The sequence below is a fragment of the Canis lupus genome, unplaced genomic scaffold (assembly GCF_011100685.1).
Source record: "Canis lupus familiaris isolate Mischka breed German Shepherd unplaced genomic scaffold, alternate assembly UU_Cfam_GSD_1.0 chrUn_S1567H1756, whole genome shotgun sequence".
Taxonomy (NCBI): domain Eukaryota; kingdom Metazoa; phylum Chordata; class Mammalia; order Carnivora; family Canidae; genus Canis; species Canis lupus.
In genome coordinates, this window is record NW_023330407.1 from 20,286 (window position 1) to 39,256 (window position 18,971).

General features: G+C 49.7%; 2 protein-coding genes and 1 long non-coding RNA gene across 4 annotated transcripts; 2 read left to right on the forward strand and 1 right to left on the reverse strand.

Annotated features, from left to right (window-relative positions):
* Positions 1–414: 414 nt before the first annotated feature.
* On the forward strand, positions 415–4,357 carry LOC119878384 (ral guanine nucleotide dissociation stimulator-like). Its single transcript, XM_038589012.1, has 6 exons — positions 415–620; positions 1,008–1,118; positions 1,720–1,913; positions 2,486–2,542; positions 3,444–3,637; positions 3,877–4,357. The coding sequence occupies exons 1-6, from the start codon at positions 483–485 to the stop codon at positions 4,197–4,199; spliced, it is 1,017 nt and encodes a 338-aa protein (XP_038444940.1). The 5' UTR covers positions 415–482; the 3' UTR covers positions 4,200–4,357.
* Positions 4,358–10,116: 5,759 nt separating this feature from the next.
* Positions 10,117–12,721, reverse strand: LOC119878385. Of its 2 annotated transcripts, none has more exons than XR_005386822.1 (2): positions 11,777–12,721; positions 10,117–11,203 (listed from the first exon to the last, which is right to left on the reverse strand). It is a non-coding gene; the product is annotated as an uncharacterized LOC119878385 (long non-coding RNA). The 2 variants fall into 2 exon arrangements; XR_005386821.1 differs by having other exon boundaries at positions 10,117–11,242.
* Positions 12,722–15,476: 2,755 nt separating this feature from the next.
* On the forward strand, positions 15,477–17,084 carry LOC119874734 (ubiquitin carboxyl-terminal hydrolase 17-like protein 6). The gene has a single exon (XM_038589011.1). The coding sequence runs from the start codon at positions 15,477–15,479 to the stop codon at positions 17,082–17,084; it is 1,608 nt and encodes a 535-aa protein (XP_038444939.1).
* Positions 17,085–18,971: the final 1,887 nt, after the last annotated feature.

Here is an 18,971-nt window from a genome sequence, read left to right on the forward strand (position 1 = left end):
TGTCCTGCAGGTGACACCCGCCTCCAAGGTCATAGATATGAGGCCACAGTGGCCTGGGGACATCTGGGGGAAGCACCCGCTAGGATACTCCCTGTCCCACAGTCAAGACGCCGACCATCCCCATGGGCACAACGGCTTGTTGGTGTCAAACCGGGGAAGACTGGACAGTCATGTCTGAACCCAGGCGTGTGTCCAGGCTGGGGTCCTGGGTGCACACAGTCCTTCCCTGGGGCCTGTGGACAGGGCTGCGGTCATGTCCCTGTGTGCACAGGCCATCGCCTGCAGGGAGGGGGGAAGCATTGGCAGCACGAGCACTGCCCCTGCAGCTTCCTCCAGGAGTGGGTCAGGGAGGGGGTCCCAGGGAGTGAGGTCACTTCCGTGTCACAGAGCCCAACAGAACTTGGAACCCCCGTAACCAGGCACCCGCATCCAGTGCAGCCCCAGCTCAGGCTCACTTGGCTGGAGACATCTGCTACTGGAGGATGTTCTCTTGCTGCCGGCCCACCTCTCGGGGCTCTGGCTCCCAGGAACCCCGGGGGAGCCGCTTGTTCCAATGCTGTAGGCATTGGCTCCAGGATAGATACCAAGGCGTCAGGGCGGTGATCCGGAGGCGCCGTCAGGTAACACAGCGCAGGCCAGGCCAGGCCCCCTGTGCCACCATCCTGGGAGCCTCATCCCCTCCTCCTCAGGTTCAGGGAACCAGGAATGTGTGGGCAGGTCCCATGCAGGCTGGGGGACGCTGCAGGGCGGCACATTCCCCGGGGATCCCTTCAGGGTCACCCTGATGTCACAGTGGGCAGGGGGGAAACAGGGTTCCTGAGGTCCTCTACCCCCCCCGGAGTCACCCCGAGGCCCTGCAGCCACATCCCTTTCCTCTCTCCAGGGGCGGTGGGTGCCGCCTGCGCTGTGGTGTGTCTGGGTGGAGGCAGCTGGGGGTGCGGCCCAGGCGAGGGGGCCAGACCAGGAGCTGAGGCCTCCTGCCTGGCTGCCGGGCACTGTCTCCACAGAGCTCCACCCGGGACGTGGGGCGCGAGCGGGAGGAAGGGGTCGTCTGCCCCACCGCCTCCAGGAGCAGGGAGGTGCCCTGCGCAGCTAACAGAGGCCAGCGCGGGCTCAGGGTGAGTGCAGGGGCTGGGACCCCCGACACCCGGGCCCTGATGCGGCAGGAAGGGCACCGGGTCCCAGAAGCCAGCCTGCTACCCCCTGGGCCCCCCGACACTCCTGCTCCCACATGAGTCTGGATCCCCTCCTCCCCACACCTGCCCCCATGGCCCTGCCCCTGCCTGGGCCAGATGCAGAGTCCCTGCGCACAGATGTGTGGGAACATCAGAATAGAGCCCTCAGGGGAGGCCTGGTCACCCGGGGGTTAGCGCCTGCCTTCCGCCAGGCCTGATCTCCGAGGCCCGGGATCGAGCCCGCCTGGGCTCCCTGCACGGGCTGCTTCTCCCTCCGTCTGTGTGGCTGCCTCTCTCGGTCTCTCTCTCTGTGTCTCTTGAGGTCCTCGTATTGATCCAAATATTTTGAACATTTATCCTCTGAGATTGTTTCTTTATTGCATAGTTGGTCCTGTTTGTGTAAGAGACAGGCAGGGAGCTTGAGCGGGAGAGGGAGCCCCAGCTCCTCAAGCCCACGGGGCCCCAGCGCAGGGCCTGCCGGGGCGGGATCCCAGGTCTCCTGGCGGCTCCCTGCAGGCTGCACGTCCCCTCTGTCCCACCTCAGGGTGCTGGGGCCGCGGCCGGGAAGGGGCATCAGATTGTCCCGAAGAAGCTCAGCCGGACGGAGCTGCTGGGGCACGAAGACCGACAACTGCTGCTCGCCTTGCAGCGCAGAGATGTCATCTCCATTTGCAGCTTCTTAGACGACTATCGTGGATTCGCCACCACGGACGAGGTGCTGGACCTGCTGTTCACCGAGTGAGCACCTGCCCCTCCTCAGCCCAGTGCTGTGCCACCTGCTGCTAGGGAGGCTGGGGATGGTGTGAGCTTCCCGGCCTCGGGCTGCTCCCCCGCCTGGAGCAGGGTCCCCCAGGGCCTAGCGGGGTCCTGGAGGGCAGCCCCGGGGCCTGGCCTGTGGCGGGTCAGCCAGAGGGTCTGTGCCTGTGCTCAGCAGCTGTCTTCCTCCCCCATCATGAGGCCTGGGCCTCCTCCACCCCGTCACCAGGGTCCTGAGCGGCCTGTTTCCCATTTGAAAGGGAGGTTTGAGAGTCTATCGGGGGTCTGTGTCCTCGGGCAACCAGACCGGGGGACCCCGGGGCACCCCGGGCCCACTCGGTTATGGGCCATGGGCCTCGCCGAGCCCTTTCATGCTCAAGCCTTCAGGAGGCCCCAGCAGGTGCGGGCGCTTCTCCGGGAGCTGCCCGTGGCCCCACGCACAGAGCTGACGGCCCCCGGGGCTCCGGCCTAGTCAGGGGTCAGAGGGTGACAGCCCCCATTATGAGAGGTCACGTCCACAGGACGATTCATGGGATGCCCCCACCCTCCTCTAGATATGGGTACATCGTAGCTGCATGTGGTGACGACGACACGGTCCAGCGTTGGAAACTGTGAGTGACTCCGGCTCCTGCAGGAGGGCCTTCCCTCTCCAGGAGGGCAGCGAAGGGGCTGTGGGGCGGGGGGGGCGGCTGCACCCTCACCTCACACATCTGCAATTCCTGTGACAGAGTAAAGGTCTAAGGCCCCTTCTGGAAAAGAGGGCAGGAGAGCCAGGATGGGGTGCGGTCTTGGTGGGAGACACTGGGAACCCTAATGAGAACTTCTCCATGCCCCCCAACCCTCTCTCTGCCCCACACCTGGGGCCCAGAGCAGAGGGGGTGGGGAGCATCGCACTCCCCAATCTGGTGGCACCTGGACCAGGGGGCACAGCAGGTGCTCAGGAGGGCTGGTGAGGCCTCCAGACCAGGCGGCCCCCACCCTGTGGGAGATGAGAGATTAGAGTCAGTGGAAGGACACCCCCGGGGGCCCCTCTGGAGGGAGGCAGGCCAGAGCCACAGTAGGGAAGGTGGCGGTCCTGGGCGGCTCCTGGCAAGGCCTGGCAGGACACAGAGCCCGAGCCCTCCTGCCTTGGAGCTTCCCAGAGCGACAGTGTGTGCAGTGAGGGCAATGACAGGCCAGACGCCCCCAGTCCCCGGACGCCTGCCGGTGGACTCAAGGGGCAGGTGGGCAGGGACCAGGCTGAGGAGGGAGTCCCGCTTCCCCAGGAGAGACGGTGATGGTCACCCCGCTGGGCGTGGGCTCCCCAGAACAGAGGCTGCATATCAGCCCCTCCTCAGGGAGCAGGCCTGTGGCAGGCAGGTACCGCCAGGTGGCAGGGGCACAAGGAGCAGGACTGGCCTCTGACACCCCGCACGGGAGGCCGGGTCCCCGGGTCCTGCACGGCTTCCCCGGGACACCTGCATGTGACAGAGCCCTGTCTTCTGACACCTGTGCCCGCCTGTCCCTCCACAGGGCCATCTCCTGCATGCTGGAAATATGGCTGGATTATTATGGGGACGACTTTTGTCAGCTCCCCGAATTTCCCTCCCTTATGAAAATTCTGCAATTCGTAAGACAGCACATGCCAGGTTCAGACGTGGAACTCCGTGCCCGGCGTAACCTCCAGCAATTCAGACGCCTCCATACAGTGGAGCCAGAGGCTGGGGGTGAGGAGGCCTGGGGGTGACTGAGCTGGGGACAGGGTGGGCCCCGCCGATCCAGCCTCCATGCAGCTGGGCTGGGAGCAGGGGGTGGGCTCACACTTCACCCCACGGGCTGCAGCCTGGGGACACCTCCCAGGGCTCATGCCCTCACGCACGTGGAGCAGTGGGAAGAGTGGTCTTGACTTGGGAGGCACGTGGAACGTCCGTCCTAATGGGGATACTTTGCCTTCCTGGAGCTACAGCTTCAGCCCAAGGAAAACACCCTGAAGCAGCTCAGGAGCAAGTCCCAGCTCTGACCGTGGGGACTGCTGCCCCGTCGGGGCCTGCGGGGATCCAGGCCGTCCCGGCTGCTGGGGCTGAGGGCTCGGCCCGCGCTGAAGCGCCCGCTGGGGAGGTGAAGCCCCTGCAGATAGTGGTCACTGCTCTAGTTCACTGCTCCGCCCTGGAGGAGCCCCCTGCACCCGCGGCCACCCCAGAGGAGGAGCAGGCCCCGGCACCTGCAATCGGGGTCCCCAGAGTGCCAGAGCCGCCACCTGCATCTGGAACAACTGGCTTCGACCCCTGAGCTCGCCCCAGCTCCCAACGCAGGGCTCGTGGTGGCTGCAGCCCAACGGAGGCTTGCCCTCCCCTGGCATTTCACTGTTTCTATATTTTCCATTTTTCTTTAACCTTTAACCTGTATAATGGCTTATGAGTTTTATTGTAATAAAGGATAAGTTAACTTCACACAAAATTGACTCTGATGCTTTTAAATGCTACATTGTTGTACTTAGGTCCTTCACAGTGTGGCAGGCCCGGAGCCCAGGGCACCGGGGGACACAGCCCAGGATCCGGTGCTCCCCTGGCAAAGGCAGAGGACGGGAGGACACAGGACATCAGGTCACTCCTGCCGCCGGGCCGCGGCAAAATTTTGAGGGTACTCAGGCCCCTGCTAATTTGTTTTCCAGTATTTTTGGATTGCAAGAGCAGTTGCAGGGCACCCAAATGACATTAGAAATTTTATGCGGGCTCTAGTGAGGCAAGGAGGGTTGTGTGACTCTCCCAGGTCTACAGGGAATGGTGCTGATCTCTGGACGGAACGTGTACATTTTTCTAGGATCTGCCAACCTGGGGACATTATCCACTTGGCTTCCCTGCCCTCATGGAGGGTATATGCCTCAGGAGAGGAATGTGGAACATGCTGAGAGGGTTTCCGCATGAAAGGAAACCAAGCAGTGGAGTGGGAGAACTGTAGCCTCGTTGTGTAAAAGTCTTCTGGGGAACAATCAGAAATGGTCTCCAAATATCAGACCCTCCTCTTGAATAGAAAATGTAGTCAGTGTTTTATAACAACCACCCATGAACAATCCATAATAAGAGACATAATAGTAAAAGTAATAATCAAGAGCAATGTAATGATTGGAGGACGATCACAGTGACTTTAACGCTATTAAAGCAATTAATACTGCCAAGTCTCCTACAACAAACCTAAGAAGTTGGGAGATTCCGGTACATATTTCTCAAATTCCTTGTCAAATCACAAGATATCAGGACCTTCTTCCTGGGGTATCTCAGGCTCTGAGCCCCATGTTCTGATCAAGAAAATTATTTCATAAGGCCAAAACAGGTAGCCTGTGGCATAGAAAGTCAAACCAACTAGGTCCAGGTAATGGGGGATCTTGGGAACTTGTGTGCACATACCAGTGGGGGAGCTTTAAAGAATGGAGGTGGAAGGGGGGCTGTCTGGGGCTGGCCAGCCACATGATACCCATCAGATTTCAAGTATTTGGCCAGCCCAGGGTGCATGCAGAGAAGGCAGGAGCCAGACTCACAGCCAGGGTCCATGAACCATGCTATGACTCCCACTAAACCCCAGCATTTTCTTAGCCTTAGCATCCCATTGCCCTTCTTCCACCTCTTCCATCCAACCACTGGAGGTCCAGGTAACCATATTTGCATATAGAGGCTCTGGGCTGTTGGAGTGTGAGCCTCTGTCAACCAGACCAGCAGGGGTGACAAAGGCAAGCATCTGAGTTTCATATTGCCTTTGGGTGAACCCAGGAAGTGCTGAAGTTGCTGGAGTAGGTGGGCAGTCACCACCCGGTGCCTTCAAAAGGCAAGTTCCCCTTTTTTGGAACAACGAGAGGACTTTAAACATATCCAGGGACTCAGGCTGGCTGAGATTGCCCAATAGTGGTTCCCTGACGCTGAGCTGAAGTACAAAATTCTAAGGATATTTGGGCAGGTGTCAGCTGAAACCTCTCCAGGAAGACAAGAGCTGCTCCTTGGTTCCCAAGTAGACTCGAAAACATTTGACGACTCTGGCCATCCAAGAACAAAATCCCTATGTCTTCCCGCTCATCACAGGAGGTATCTGGACCTACAGGAGCTCTCATAAAGTTTTATTAGAGATTCAGTTAGGTCATGGGAAGCCTGGTTGGATTTCAAGTTTTGACACTATCAGTTCTCAGGGTCTGAGCTGAAGCAGATAATTCTGAGGATGCTTCAGTTCAGGATAACTTTCTCCATCATCTTCACAGAGGCGAGTGATCCCTGGGCCCCCAAGTGTTCTTTAAAAACTTTGTGGAGGTTCTGGTGGACCAAGGATGCCCGGAAATGGCCGCAGCTTGCTATGTGGAGAGGGTTTCTAGGAGGCGTTCAGAGGGAAAACCAGGCATAGCTCAGTTAACTCCCTGAAATGAGGATGGAGTAGAGATGGAGCAGATAAAAGGAGAAGGGAGAGCTACTTGGGGAGGGAACCTGAGCTCCATGAATAGGGACCACCAACCCCAACTGTCAGAGTAGACAAGCACATCTCCCCACCCCTCACCCCTGCCCCCAGCCTTATCCCCTGGGTGTTCAGGCACAGCCGTGGTCAGTGCTTGCTTTGGAAGTGGTGCTGTTTAGAGAGCGCTACAGAGTTCCTGTCCTGCTCGACGTGACATTCTCCCCAGGGCTCATTCTTTTCTCTTTTTTAATATATCTGATTTTGTTTCCCCCTTTTCTGTGTTTCAATCCTAAGCTCTCTGCCTTTTGTTCGACCCTCTTAAAAAGTTCAGTCTGATCAGGTATGTCCATCAATCTCATCATCTTGTAGAACTCTGTCTCAGAGATTTCTGAGGTGTCACAACCAATATTGTTGCCAGCTGTGCATGTTGCTCCCTGTCGCATGGAGATGTCTCTTGGCTCTCATCCTGGGATTCCCACCAGAGTGTTCTCTTGAGTTTTCCACTAGTTTCCTATTGTCACTGTAATGAATTACCATACACTTAGTAACTAAAAACAACAGAAAATATTTCTTTCTTTTTTTTTTTTTTTACAGGTTTGGAGGCCTAAAACCTACAATGAGTCATTTTAATAGTCGTATGGTGGTATCTCACTGGAGAAACCCCTATGGATTCTCTATGTTTCTTACATACTTCATTGTCTCATTTGATGAAAATACTTTGCTGCAGTTTTCACAATTGGCCTTGGTTCTTTAAAAGCAAATAACTTTGCTTAGTAAAATTATATATGGAGAAAATATAGAAGTGAAGTATACATAATTGTTTCATTGAAGATCTAGTAGGTTCCTTGAGACTAGAGAGTGTGCCCCATTTGTCCATAAGTCTGCAATGTGTGTTAATAAAAAACTCCAGGACCACCGTCATCATTACTCTTCCCCCATTTTGAGTTACTACCATTGGTAATTAAGCACTGTTGTCACCTCTGTGTCTACTTCATACATTTCAGCAAACCCTAGGTTTCTGTTCATCAAAACAAATGAATAAATATCCTACCTCAAGTGTAATAATATCGCCTATTCCTCCTTGAATATACTTGGCCAGGACTTTTAGATACTGGCTGTTCTCTTTTATACTTCCAGTTCTTTCCTTGGTCAAAAGCAGGGAGTCTGATGCAGGCTATGGTAAGGCATGGTTGGACAGGATGGTTAAGACCTCTAGTTCCTGTTTCTACCCTAAATGTAGAAGGGCACATTCGGTTTGGGAGTCAGCTGGAATCTCAGGAGGAATCCATTTGAGAAGACCAGAGTTGAAAGGTAACAGGGGGAGCCAAGGGTGGAATAAAGCCATAAAAAATGACTTAAGCCCCAAAGATCAGTTGTATGGAGCTAATTTTCTTAGACTCAGTTTTCCTATAAGTAGATCCTTATCATTTCCCATTGCCTGGGCCCCTGAGCTGTATCATGGCTCTGTCATGCTATTATCTGAAAGTCACTAACTCTTGGAGAATATAAGCAGAGGAGGTTTGGAGACAAAAAACACTGTTAGGAAAATGCCCCATTTTCTGTTACCCATCTCCTGTTCTGTTTCACTGATGAAGTACAGATGGTTCTAAACACCTGGAAAGCCCCTGACTGCAGTTCATCCAAGTCCATCTTACCAGACCTAGGATGTGATGCACACAATCAGGAGGGAGCATTCAGGTACCAGGGAACTATGGTCTCTCAAACACTGACTATCCCATAGGACGTAGTGGGATGTAGGTAGTGTAGGTCGTGGAGTCTTTGGCCTATGTGTAGGATTCTCTCAAGTGCTCAGTTTCTCAAACTGAATAAGTCTTTTATAAACTTGTTTTGTTACCTGAGGAGACTTGGTTCAAAAAAGAATAGATTTGCACGAAGATAGTAATGGTTCTCATGGGTGATGGTGTCCATACAGACAGGTGGAAAATGACTTCATTTCAGTCCGCACTCACCAGGACTAGTAGAATGTCCCTGCATCATGAGGACATTTTAATACCTCCCTACAGGTATCTGAGGACAGGGGTGTCCTATGATAGCAGAACGGCCTTCAAGGGAGGACAGAGAGTCCTTGTTATTTTGGATGCTCATGGAAGTGGGCAGTTTTGAATGGAAGTAATTGTCAAATGGGAACATAAGCTACGGACACTTTGGCAATAAAATGGAACAGCAATCTTTCAGGTCAGTTAAAGTGATTTTGACTAGATTGACAAGAAGTTGGTTTGAACGAGGACAGGGTATTTTGTCTGAGAACTTGTTTCAGACTCTGCTAACTAAAGTGAAACTCAGTCATTCTGTTCTGAGCTCCCACAGGCTTCCCATCAGGCTGTGGAAACTGCCATGTTCTATGTTACTTTGCTGGACATGTATTTTCCAATGAAAGTCTGAGGTTCTAGGGCACCTGGGTGGCTCAAACGGTTAAGCATCTGCGTTTGGCTCAGGTCATGATCCTGGAGTCCAGGGATCCAGCCCCGTTTTGCTCAGCAGGGAGTCTGCTTCTCCCTCTGCCCCTGCCTTCCCACTTGTGTATACCAGCTCTCTCTCAATTGAAAAACAAACAAACAAACAAACAAACAAATAAGTAAATCTATCTATAAAGTCTGAACTTCTCTTTCCCGAGCAAGGAGGTGAGCCATTTGTTATGTTCCTCTCAATATCTCCTTTTCAAAAAGTGCAGGACAGTGAAATACCACTGGGCTGAAAGACAGAACTTCTAGATTTGAGTTCTGAAGCTCCACTCTGGCTTCTAACTGGAAGTGTGGGACACAGAACCAGGGCACTTTCAAATCTCAGATGCTCCTCTGGTCGGTGATCTATAGTTGCCAAACATCACTATGCAGGAGATTTGATCGGACATGTGGTTTTAAAAATTCAGATTCTTAACTTAAGAATTCTGAATATGAAAGTGTGAGAGTCAGGAACAGACCTCTGATTTTCAAAAATATTCTAGGTGACTAGAATCAACTTTCTAAAAAAGATTTTTTTTTATTTATTCATGATAGACACCGAGAGAGATGCAGAGACACAGGCAGAGGGGGAAGCAGGCTTCCTCTGGGGAGCCCGATGTGGAACTTGATCCCAGGACCCCGGGATCATGATCTGAGTCAAAGGCAGATGCTCAACCATTGAGCCACCCAAGCATCCCTAGGTGACTAGAATCCATTTGGCTCTAGAAACACTGATTTATATTACCTCCAAGGCCACTTCTAGCTCTAACATTTTAATATTCTAAGAATTCTTGTAAATCTGAGTGTGACACTTATCCTTAGTTTTTATAATTGAACAAGAAACCCGGTCTGTGGGTGTGTATGCGTGTGTGCATATATGCATAATATGTAGCATGAAATGTAGAACCATATCCAATCCCTAATTCTTGGTAAATGAGAACAATGTTAGTGAGGAGAGAGAAGGGAGGAAAAGGTATGGCACAATTTGCACATACTGGGGAATAATCTATGTACATTTATGCTGTGAGGGAATTGTGTGATTTGTAAGGGACAAGAAGCCTGAGGAAGTCATTTTTAACTTGAGTGCCTGAGTAAGTGGTAACAATATTTACTAAGATCTAGAACAGTAAATGAAGATCAGTTTTGGAAAGGAAGGGATAAAGTGCAATAAAAACTAGTTATTTGTGGGTGCCCATCAGAGATCCAGTTAGGGAAGACCAATGCCCTGTAAAACTTTAGCATGAAGTTGAAGTCGGAAATACAGTGTAGGATTTTTATCAGACAAAGCTCATTTAGGTCAACAAAAATCATGCTGGGTATTCAGAACACGAAATTTAATGCAAAGGATTGCTTACACAGGTAGCAGATGGTCAAATGTCCACAGAGATTAATAACTACGGGCCCAGAGGAGGACATGGGAAAGGCGCTATCAGCGGCAGGGGTCCGAAATCCTGGTGTTAGCTACCTACAGCTGGAGGCTGGATGTGTGAGTATGGGACACAGCACAGCTGGTGCTCAGACCTCTAAGTCAAGAACAGCTCATGAATGATGCTTAAGACTTTAAGGAAGGAGTGCTCCATGGCTGGGGCCCAGACAAGTGGGGTGGAGACATCCTGCAGCCAATGTTCAGACTTTTGAGGAGAAGATACGGCCAAACAGGGGCCATGGAGAACCAGGGTACACAGCAAAACAGGTTGTGGCCCAGCCATGCCTTTATGGGTGCTGGGTGCTGTTAGTTCCTTCAAGGGTTATTGCAAGGCTGCTGAGAAAGCCAAAAGGAGTTGGAGCCTGGAGCCAACCATCTGTTGCTGTTGGGGTGCTGCTGGCCAGAGCTGGAAATGAAAGGGACTGTCTTCACCCTTCATCTTATTTTCCTGTCTACTGCCAATGTCTTGCATTAAAGGGGCTAATGGGAAGCAACTGGCCTCAAGGTCTGGAAGATGCAGTGTGCAGGGCATCCATGCACTGCCGTGGAGTGGAGTAGAGAATGGAGGCTTGGAGCCTGGAAAGGCTGGTGAGGAGATAATGCCACATCAACAGGAGAGGCTGAAACCACAGGAGCTCCTGGAATTGCTTAGAGACATGTGTAATATGAAGATGGATGAATCCAGGGTGTGTGCAATCGCAGGAAAGGGAGAACATAGGACAACAGGGAAGAAGAGAAAGAAAGTAGCTGGAAGACTTCTATCTTCAAGGGCAGAGGAGACAGGAATGAAGGAGGAGACAGACCACATTGTGAAATGCTTGCGATGTATCGAGGTAACAAGAGATACCAACCATAGATTGCCGAGGGTGCCCCTGGAGTCTTTACAAAGAGCATGGTGACCAACACATGTCTAAGAGGTCATGGTCTCCTCATTAAGAGAAATCCCAGCAGGCTGAAGGTGGTAGAGGATGTTTCTGTAAGTCGAGAAGCAGAGGAAGACACTATACACACCACTGTTAATTTTGCAAGGAAACAGGAGAAAAAAAAAAAAAACAGAAAGAACAGGGTATGAGGCCTAAATACATTTAGATTCTCAAAGGCAGTTAGTTTTATCTGAGGCCTGGGTAAGCAACTTCTGGGAAGACCCCAGGACCTGTGATACTTGCAAAAAGAGAGCTTCTTCCACCCACTCGTCTCTTGTGTAGTTTTCAGAATAAAAAAATCAGCCCATTAGCCATGAAGATATGTAGCAGCACCAGAACATTTTTTAGAAAAAATGTTTTGATTTCTTATTTTACAGCCTTTATAAATTGGCTCATCCTTGGAAGTAAGTTGTGTTTTATTCTGCTCTCCTTTATTTACATCTCTACAGAAAGCAGGCTTAGTCAAATAGGTAAGGACATTCTCCAGACTGAGCCAAGGGGCTATCTTTCTTCTGTTCTGGAGCAGTGTGCTGTCAGTCTAGGATGACAGTGGCCTATGACATATATATTGCTAGCCCTGAAAGCTGGGAGTCTGAATTTTGGCAAATAAGGGCAAAAGCAAACCTGTGTGCTGTTACCATCAGCCCAGACAAGCAAGGATCACAAGGTCACAGGAGGGATCTTGGAAAGTGTCCAACTCTTCTGCAGCTGTTTCCACTTCTTCTTCCACCCAGCTGCTCACCAGGAGCTGCTATAAATAATCCCTGTTCAGGCTTCTGCTCTCAGCCAGGGCCCCATTTTGTGGACATGCTAAGAACATAAGACCAAAAGCCAAAGTGTTGCTGTGACTAAGCCGGCAACAGTGGCATCTTCTGGGGTCTCTATCTCCTCCGCTGTAATGAAGGTGTTGAATTAGACTATCTCTAGGAACCCTGCTCTTGAAGAGGCCATGACTGCTACATTCTCACTACAAGAGGCCAGCATGAAGACGCTACCCAATCTTTGGCCAGCTTAAACTTTGACACAGGCCCTTTTCATTATGGCACTTGATGTTCCAGATTGAAGAGGGAGGGGAAGCCATGCTAACAGCTATCTGTGAAGGAGCCGGAGAAGCATGAGCCAGCAGGACTGCTAAGGTGGCCACAATTTGTGTCCATCACGTGGGCATGTACTATGTGGTTGAGTCGTCTCATATTACAGAGACCAGAGTCTGAACGACAAAGACCCAGGGTCACAGCTCTGTCTGAAGCCAGGGTTTTAGAACATTTCAACCATGGTCCCACCTTTCCATTCTACCTGTTTAATCTGTTAATCTGCTCACTCACTTTATCAATCCATAAAATAATTAAGGGGGCCTCTGCCAGCAAGTGAGGATTCCGAAGGTCACCATAACACAGTGCCTTCCCCCAGGCCCCTCACGGCCTACAGATCATATTTCTCTGCAGTGTCAGAAGCTGGATTGACAGCTTCATTCAAAGAATGCCCATGTTGGAGGTCAAGAGAATAAATCCAGAGATGTTTGCCGCATGGAGCTCACAGCCAGAGGATCTTTGCTTCTCACTTCCTGTAGCTCCGGCTTGGCTTTTAATTATTCTTCCTTTTTTTTTTTGCAGCAAAGTGGCGTCAGTTCAGCTCTACAGCCCCCAATCTTATCTTCAAAGGAAAGGCACTCAACCTCACAGCGACCATCCATCTCTGACACTGCATCCTTCTGTGTATAGCTCCATGGGCTGTGTGGAGAAAGCAAGGCATCAGTTATCCAGTACTTGGTGACCAGAAAGCAACATAACATCACCCAGGCCAAAATCACAATTCCCTATTACCGAGTCTCCTGCAGACACCGAGTACACGCCTGGTGATCAGAAAAAGCACATGTCACGTGAGCAGCTGTATGGGAGCTCAGATTCCCTGCACAACTTACACAGTGTCCCTACTGGGTATTCAATTCCTTCTGCCATAGTCATTTCTAGGATATCTAGAAGCAGAGTATGTCTTCCTGGGATGGAGGCAGTCTACTTTCTAATTTTAATAACATTCCTTCCCAATGCGTGATTGTTTTCATGTCTCCAAATTAATAGTCTCAGATATATGACAAAAGGTAAAGATGGTGCTGTTTATACTGTAGGCAGGTCAACGATAGGCCACATGCAACGATAGACCACAGCCATGTGGCTGTGGAGTTTCAAGATTTTAGGTGCAAAGATAAAAGAAACCTGAGGCTGATCCATTCTGTAAGAAATATCAATGAATAATGGGTTTAATTCTGGAATTCAGGGTGATGTGGACAATGAGTTTTTCTTCAGAACAAAGATTAAGCTGAAGAGAGTAAAGGTATTTTGAGATAAATGATTGAAAAAAGTTTTTGGTGACAGATGTTCTCAGGAGAAATAATACAAAGAACTGGCAGTCACTCCCAAAGGGAACTTGTTCTTGGAAAATACAGCTTTGAGGAGGAGAAAGAACACATATTGCTGTCGTATACCTGAGATAATACCATGCTGAAGAAACACTGAACCTGTTCGTACCCCAGTTAGGACTCAGACCAACAGAAAGGAATTGCACAGCCTTAGATTTCTGCTCAAAGTAAGAGGAAATTTTTAATAGAGTCCAAAGTTGAACTGGGGATATTGTAATAGACTACTGAAGTTCATCAGGCATCTAGCCAATAAACTGACATGGAATACTCATAAGGTGTTTAAATACTTAATTGAGGCAGATAATAAGAATGAGAATGATGATTAAAAAAACAATGATAAGCAGACAATAATAATATTGTACTTTCTCAGGCACAGAGGATGTGCCTGGCTTTGTTTAAGCAGATTATAGAAAGAGAGGGATTGTTAAACCTTCCCAAACAGTTATTTCTCATGTCAAACAATGAGTAATGGGATCTCTGGACAACACGAGGAGACTCAGCAAAAGACATCATTCCTAGGCCCCATGTCTCTGTATGGTTGCTCAATTTAGAGCTAATGGCAATAAAAATGGGGTCATAGTTTGACGATATTCATGATGTAATATTCATTTTGTCAATTAAAACTTTCAGTTAAACACGGAGATATCATAAAGAGCATCCTACACAAAAATTTTTTTAGACTCCATGGTTTCAGAATAAATATCCTAAAACATGGTGGCATAAGAGATGACACTTTTATTCTCTCAGTGTCCAGGGACGACAAGTGAACATCAAGTATTCAGCAGGGCCCCAGGGCTTGTGCAGCCCAGTCACTGACCAAGGCCTTGCAAAATTTCTCTTGGCCTCTGTTTAGTAAAGAAGACAAATGGACTTAGGTTTTCACCTTTCCTAAGGCTTATTCAAATTCATAAACTGGAAATGGTCATGGTCACAGTAGGAATTAATTGTCTTGTCGAATCAAAAATCTTTCAGCAGAGACTACCAATTCTGTAAACAGAATAAGCCATAATGACACTTCCAAACCACGAGCTAACCCCGTGCCTACCTCCCTGCATCTACAACTGCCAAAACCATAATGTGTAAAAAAGGTGCAAGCCTACGACATACTCCAATTAAGTCAAAAGTATATAAAGAATATTGGTGTAGAATTACCTGAGGAAAAATTAAAATTTGGCATAATAACACTGGATTTAAGATATAGACCTGTCAGAAAGGAGCTTTAAAGGAATGTTTCCCAAAAGCATAAAACCATCCAGAGGATTTCACTTGCTGTAGACCCGAGACACACCTAGGCAGACAGTGATATTCATTAAGACATTCATCATCTTTGTATATTGGATTCATAGTAGACAGAGATGAAGGTATAGAAGCAAAGCATGGACACCATATTCCCAAATAATTGGTTACAGCTACAAACATTCTGGCTGGTGGGGATAAGGTGTTCCTATGTGATACCTGAGCTCTTTTGGGGGAATGATCTTCCCTGTCCTAGATCACTAATGTCTAACTCTCCTTGGCTCGCTTGAGGTTACTCAAAAAGAAAAAGGACACCCATTAAGATTTCCACTAAACATAGAAACACTGAAGAAAGTCTGTTCAGAAATAGGTAGAGGCAGTTAGGGAGGTTGAGAAATATCTGAAAGTGTTGCCTGTTGTGGGAGGCAAGATTAGGAGCTGGTCTGACCTGAATGGTCTCTGTCTGGGAGGGACCACACCCAAATCCCGTAATCCAATCTGGCAATTAGAGTGGATTAGAGGACTTTGTGCCTTATCCCAGGGCCCAAAGCCATGAAAGGTGGAGGTGAGGGTCACTATCTGACATTTGGAAACTGGCACAGTGAGAGGAGCATCCCTTTGCGACCCGAAGCTCCTGGTTGACTGTATCTTGTGGACACTGTTTCTGCAGACATGGAGGCTGCCCACCTCCACCCCTCAGAGGAGCCTCAGTTCAGCGTCTCTCCCAAACCCCAGTCATGCTGGTCAAGGAGAGGCGGTGCTGAAGTCCACGGAGGACCCTCTGTGCCCGAGACGACATCCCCTGCATCAAAGACGCTCTCCTCCCCGACTGACCCGTTGGCTCCCGCATCAGCAGGGCTGCCTCCCACCAAGACGCCTCTGAGTTGGAAGAGCCTTTCCCAGGTGGGAGCCGGGCTTCAGAACATGGGCAACACTTGCTATGTGAATGCGACCCTACAGTGTCTGACCTACACAGAGCCCCTCGCCAGCTACATGCTGTCCCAGCAGCACGGGACCACCTGTAGGAGGCAGACATCCTGCATGCTGTGTACCCTGCAGGCTCACCTGACGCGGGTTCTCTGCCATCCTGGACGTGTGCTCCGGCCCCTGCCACTCCTGCTCGCCGCCTTCCACAGACACAAGCAGGAAGATGCCCATGAGTACCTCATGTTCATTCTGGATGCAATGCAGCAAGCATGCTTGCCTGAGGACAAGCCTTCAGACCCTGAGCGTCCTCAGGACAGCACCCTCATCCAGCAACTCTTTGGGGGGTACTGGAGGTCTCAAATCCAGTGTCTCCACTGCCAAGGCATTTCGAGCACTCTGGAACCTTACCTGGACATCAGCCTGGACATCGGGGCTGCTCACAGTGTCAGCCAAGCTTTGGAGCAGTTGGTGAAGCCCGAACTGCTGGAAGGTGAAAATGCCTACCATTGTAGTAAGTGTCTGGAGAAGGTGCCTGCGTCCAAGGTGTTGACTTTGCACACTTCCCCGAAGGTCCTCATCCTGGTCTTGAGACGATTCTCAGACTTGACAGGCAACAAAATGACTAAGGAGGTGCAATATCCTGAGCGCCTTGACATGCAACACTGCCTGTCTGAGCAGAGGGCAGGACCCTTGGTTTATGTGCTCTATGCCGTGCTGGTGCACGCTGGGAGGAGTTGCCACAGCGGACATTACTTCTGTTTTGTAAAGGCAGGAAATGGCCAGTGGTATAAAATGGATGATGCTAAGGTCAGCACCTGTGATGTGACTTGCGCGCTGCGCCAACCTGCCTATGTCCTCTTTTATATGCAGAAGACTGATCTGGAGAGAGACCTTGGGAGGGAGTCAGTCAAGGAGGGAAGACTCGCATCTCCCGAGGCAGACCCCACAGTGGTGGGTGAGGCCTCAGGAGAGCCGGCAACCGATCCTTCCGTGAACCATCCTGAGTTGGAGGAGCGTGGGGAAGAGACCTCAAAGCAACAAATGACATTAGACCAGTGGAGATGCCTCCAAGAATGCAACCGCCCTCAGCCTGAACTCAATGTCAGGAGAAGAGAAATTGCTCTTCCTGCGAACGCAGTCATCCTTCACCACTCCAAATACAGACCTGAGACGCCGAAGAATCATTCTCAGGCGACCGTCGACCTGCTCACCACTGCGGCTGGGATGCTCCCACCTCAGGTGGCCGGTGACGTGCCCAAAGTCCCGCGTGTGCCAGGGAGAGCCCGACCTACCAAGAGGATGAGCAAGAAGGGACAGAGGTCTGGGGAAGCAGTCCAGGGATGTGTCTCCTAACTTTGGTGCACATGGGCGCACACACCCACACACACAGCGTCACTCACTCCAAACCCGAACACAGTCCCATACTGGAATTATTTTGTGTTGTGTGAAGTGTGTGTTCTGTATGTATGGAAGAACCATCTATCTGGTGTGTTCATGGGATATGGCCTTCAACTGAAACTAGAGGACACTGATATTTAAACCTGGGTCTTTGTCATGATCTTATATTGGGATAGTGTGAATTTCATATGGGGTCTATCCAGGAACCTGCCTCTCCTTCAGCCTTGGGGAGAGTGGGGGCCACTTGCAGGTGAGAGGCAGTGAGCAGTCAGGGTTGACAGTGGATATGATGCTGAGGACCTGGGGATGAAGTGAGTATGTTTGACCCTCTCGTCATGGTCCCCACTTCCCAATGCTTTTCTTCTATTTATATTGAAAGAATATTTGTCTGAACACATAAGTATGTGTTGGGTCTTGCTAGCGATGTGTCTTGGTCATTGCTTGGAATTTGTAGGAAGGAAATTAAGTGCTTTTTTTTGGGGAATAACTGCATCCAGCCTGATTGAACCACAGTGATTTTATTATGTTCCCTCACTCTCTCCCACATTAAGACTGAAGAGAAGCAAACTAACAAGGGCTCTTATTCCAAAGGGAAACGCCCAGCCTCCCACTGAACATAACTTTTTACAACTATTTTGCTACCATCTGCTCTGTGGCACCTCCTGACCCAGAAGCAGTGGACTCTGGATTTCATACCAGTTCAAATTCAAATTTGGACCTGGGTTGATACCTCTGGAAAACAGTGCCAAGTTCATGAATCTAGCAAAAGCTTTTTGAGGTCAGGTTATAGTTGTTCTGTGTTATCATTTCATTTCTTACAGAGGAGTTTGACAAGTTCTTTGTAGAATGGAAATTGTTGCATGACCAGCAAACGCCTCTGAGTGTGACCGTAGATGTGCAGTTGTAACATCACATCATAATGTTATTTTCACTCTGTATCCAAACTTGGACATGCCACCCTTACTGGAGAGTAAGGGACAATAGGATCTGTGCAGAAGAAATCAGGCTTTTTTGTAGATTTTCATGTACCTAAGACAGATTAGAGATATAAAGTGTCAGGGTTTCTTTCATGTCTGGGAATTGTGTTTCTTATGGCCAATACAGTTTATTGTGTCGTAAAGAGTGAGGGAACCTGTGTGCATGTCTTGCCAAGAGTTCCGTAAGAGGACCTGCAGGTATCCCCGTCCTCTGAAGACTGTCATAGGGAATGAGACAGCTCATGGACTCGGGGACTTGTCCTCCACAGCAGAGGACCCTGAAGAGGTGTCTGTTGGAATGAGGATATGTCCCCACCTGGACTGATGTGGTGAACCAGCAATTCCTCCGCTGAACTGGATGGAAACGGTCAAGTCCACAACGTGCTGGGTGTCCTGCTTTTGTGCGCCTACACATACACTCCCCCCACTACACAGATGCTGCAGTTTTTCTTTAGGTAAATCTATAGGAATGTCAAATCGTGCTTCCCTATCTAGAATGTCAAGTTTGTCATAGTGAAATCCATTTTCTAACAAATGTAGGGAAATCATCCTGGCAATTTGTAACCTGGTTGTAAACAGAAATTAACAAGTTAATCTGAAATTGTTTATAAATGTCTGAATTTCTGATTTAGAAAAAGATCCCATCCATAGTTTTGCAAATTACACCATATTTTCTTCTAGAAGACATTTTCTGTACTTGTTGATATTATTTCTCTCAAATTGTTATGTAGAATATTGCATCTGCTTTGTTTCTTTTTGCTCTAAAATATTATTACGAAGTTGTGTGGTTTTTTATTCTTAATAAAAAATTCCCACATATAATTTGGTGTGCAGGCTTTTTCTCCCCAGTATTTCAGAACCTTGA

Coding starts and splice junctions, on each gene's coding strand:
- LOC119874734 (XM_038589011.1), top strand. CDS start 15,477: ATGGAGGCTGCCCACCTCCACCCCTCAGAGGAGCCTCAGTTCAGCGTC.
- LOC119878384 (XM_038589012.1), top strand. CDS start 483: ATGTTCTCTTGCTGCCGGCCCACCTCTCGGGGCTCTGGCTCCCAGGAA. Junction 2,543..3,443: donor ACGGTCCAGCGTTGGAAACT/GTGAGTGACTCC, acceptor GTCCCTCCACAG/GGCCATCTCCTGCATGCTGG. Junction 3,638..3,876: donor AGTGGAGCCAGAGGCTGGGG/GTGAGGAGGCCT, acceptor CTGGAGCTACAG/CTTCAGCCCAAGGAAAACAC.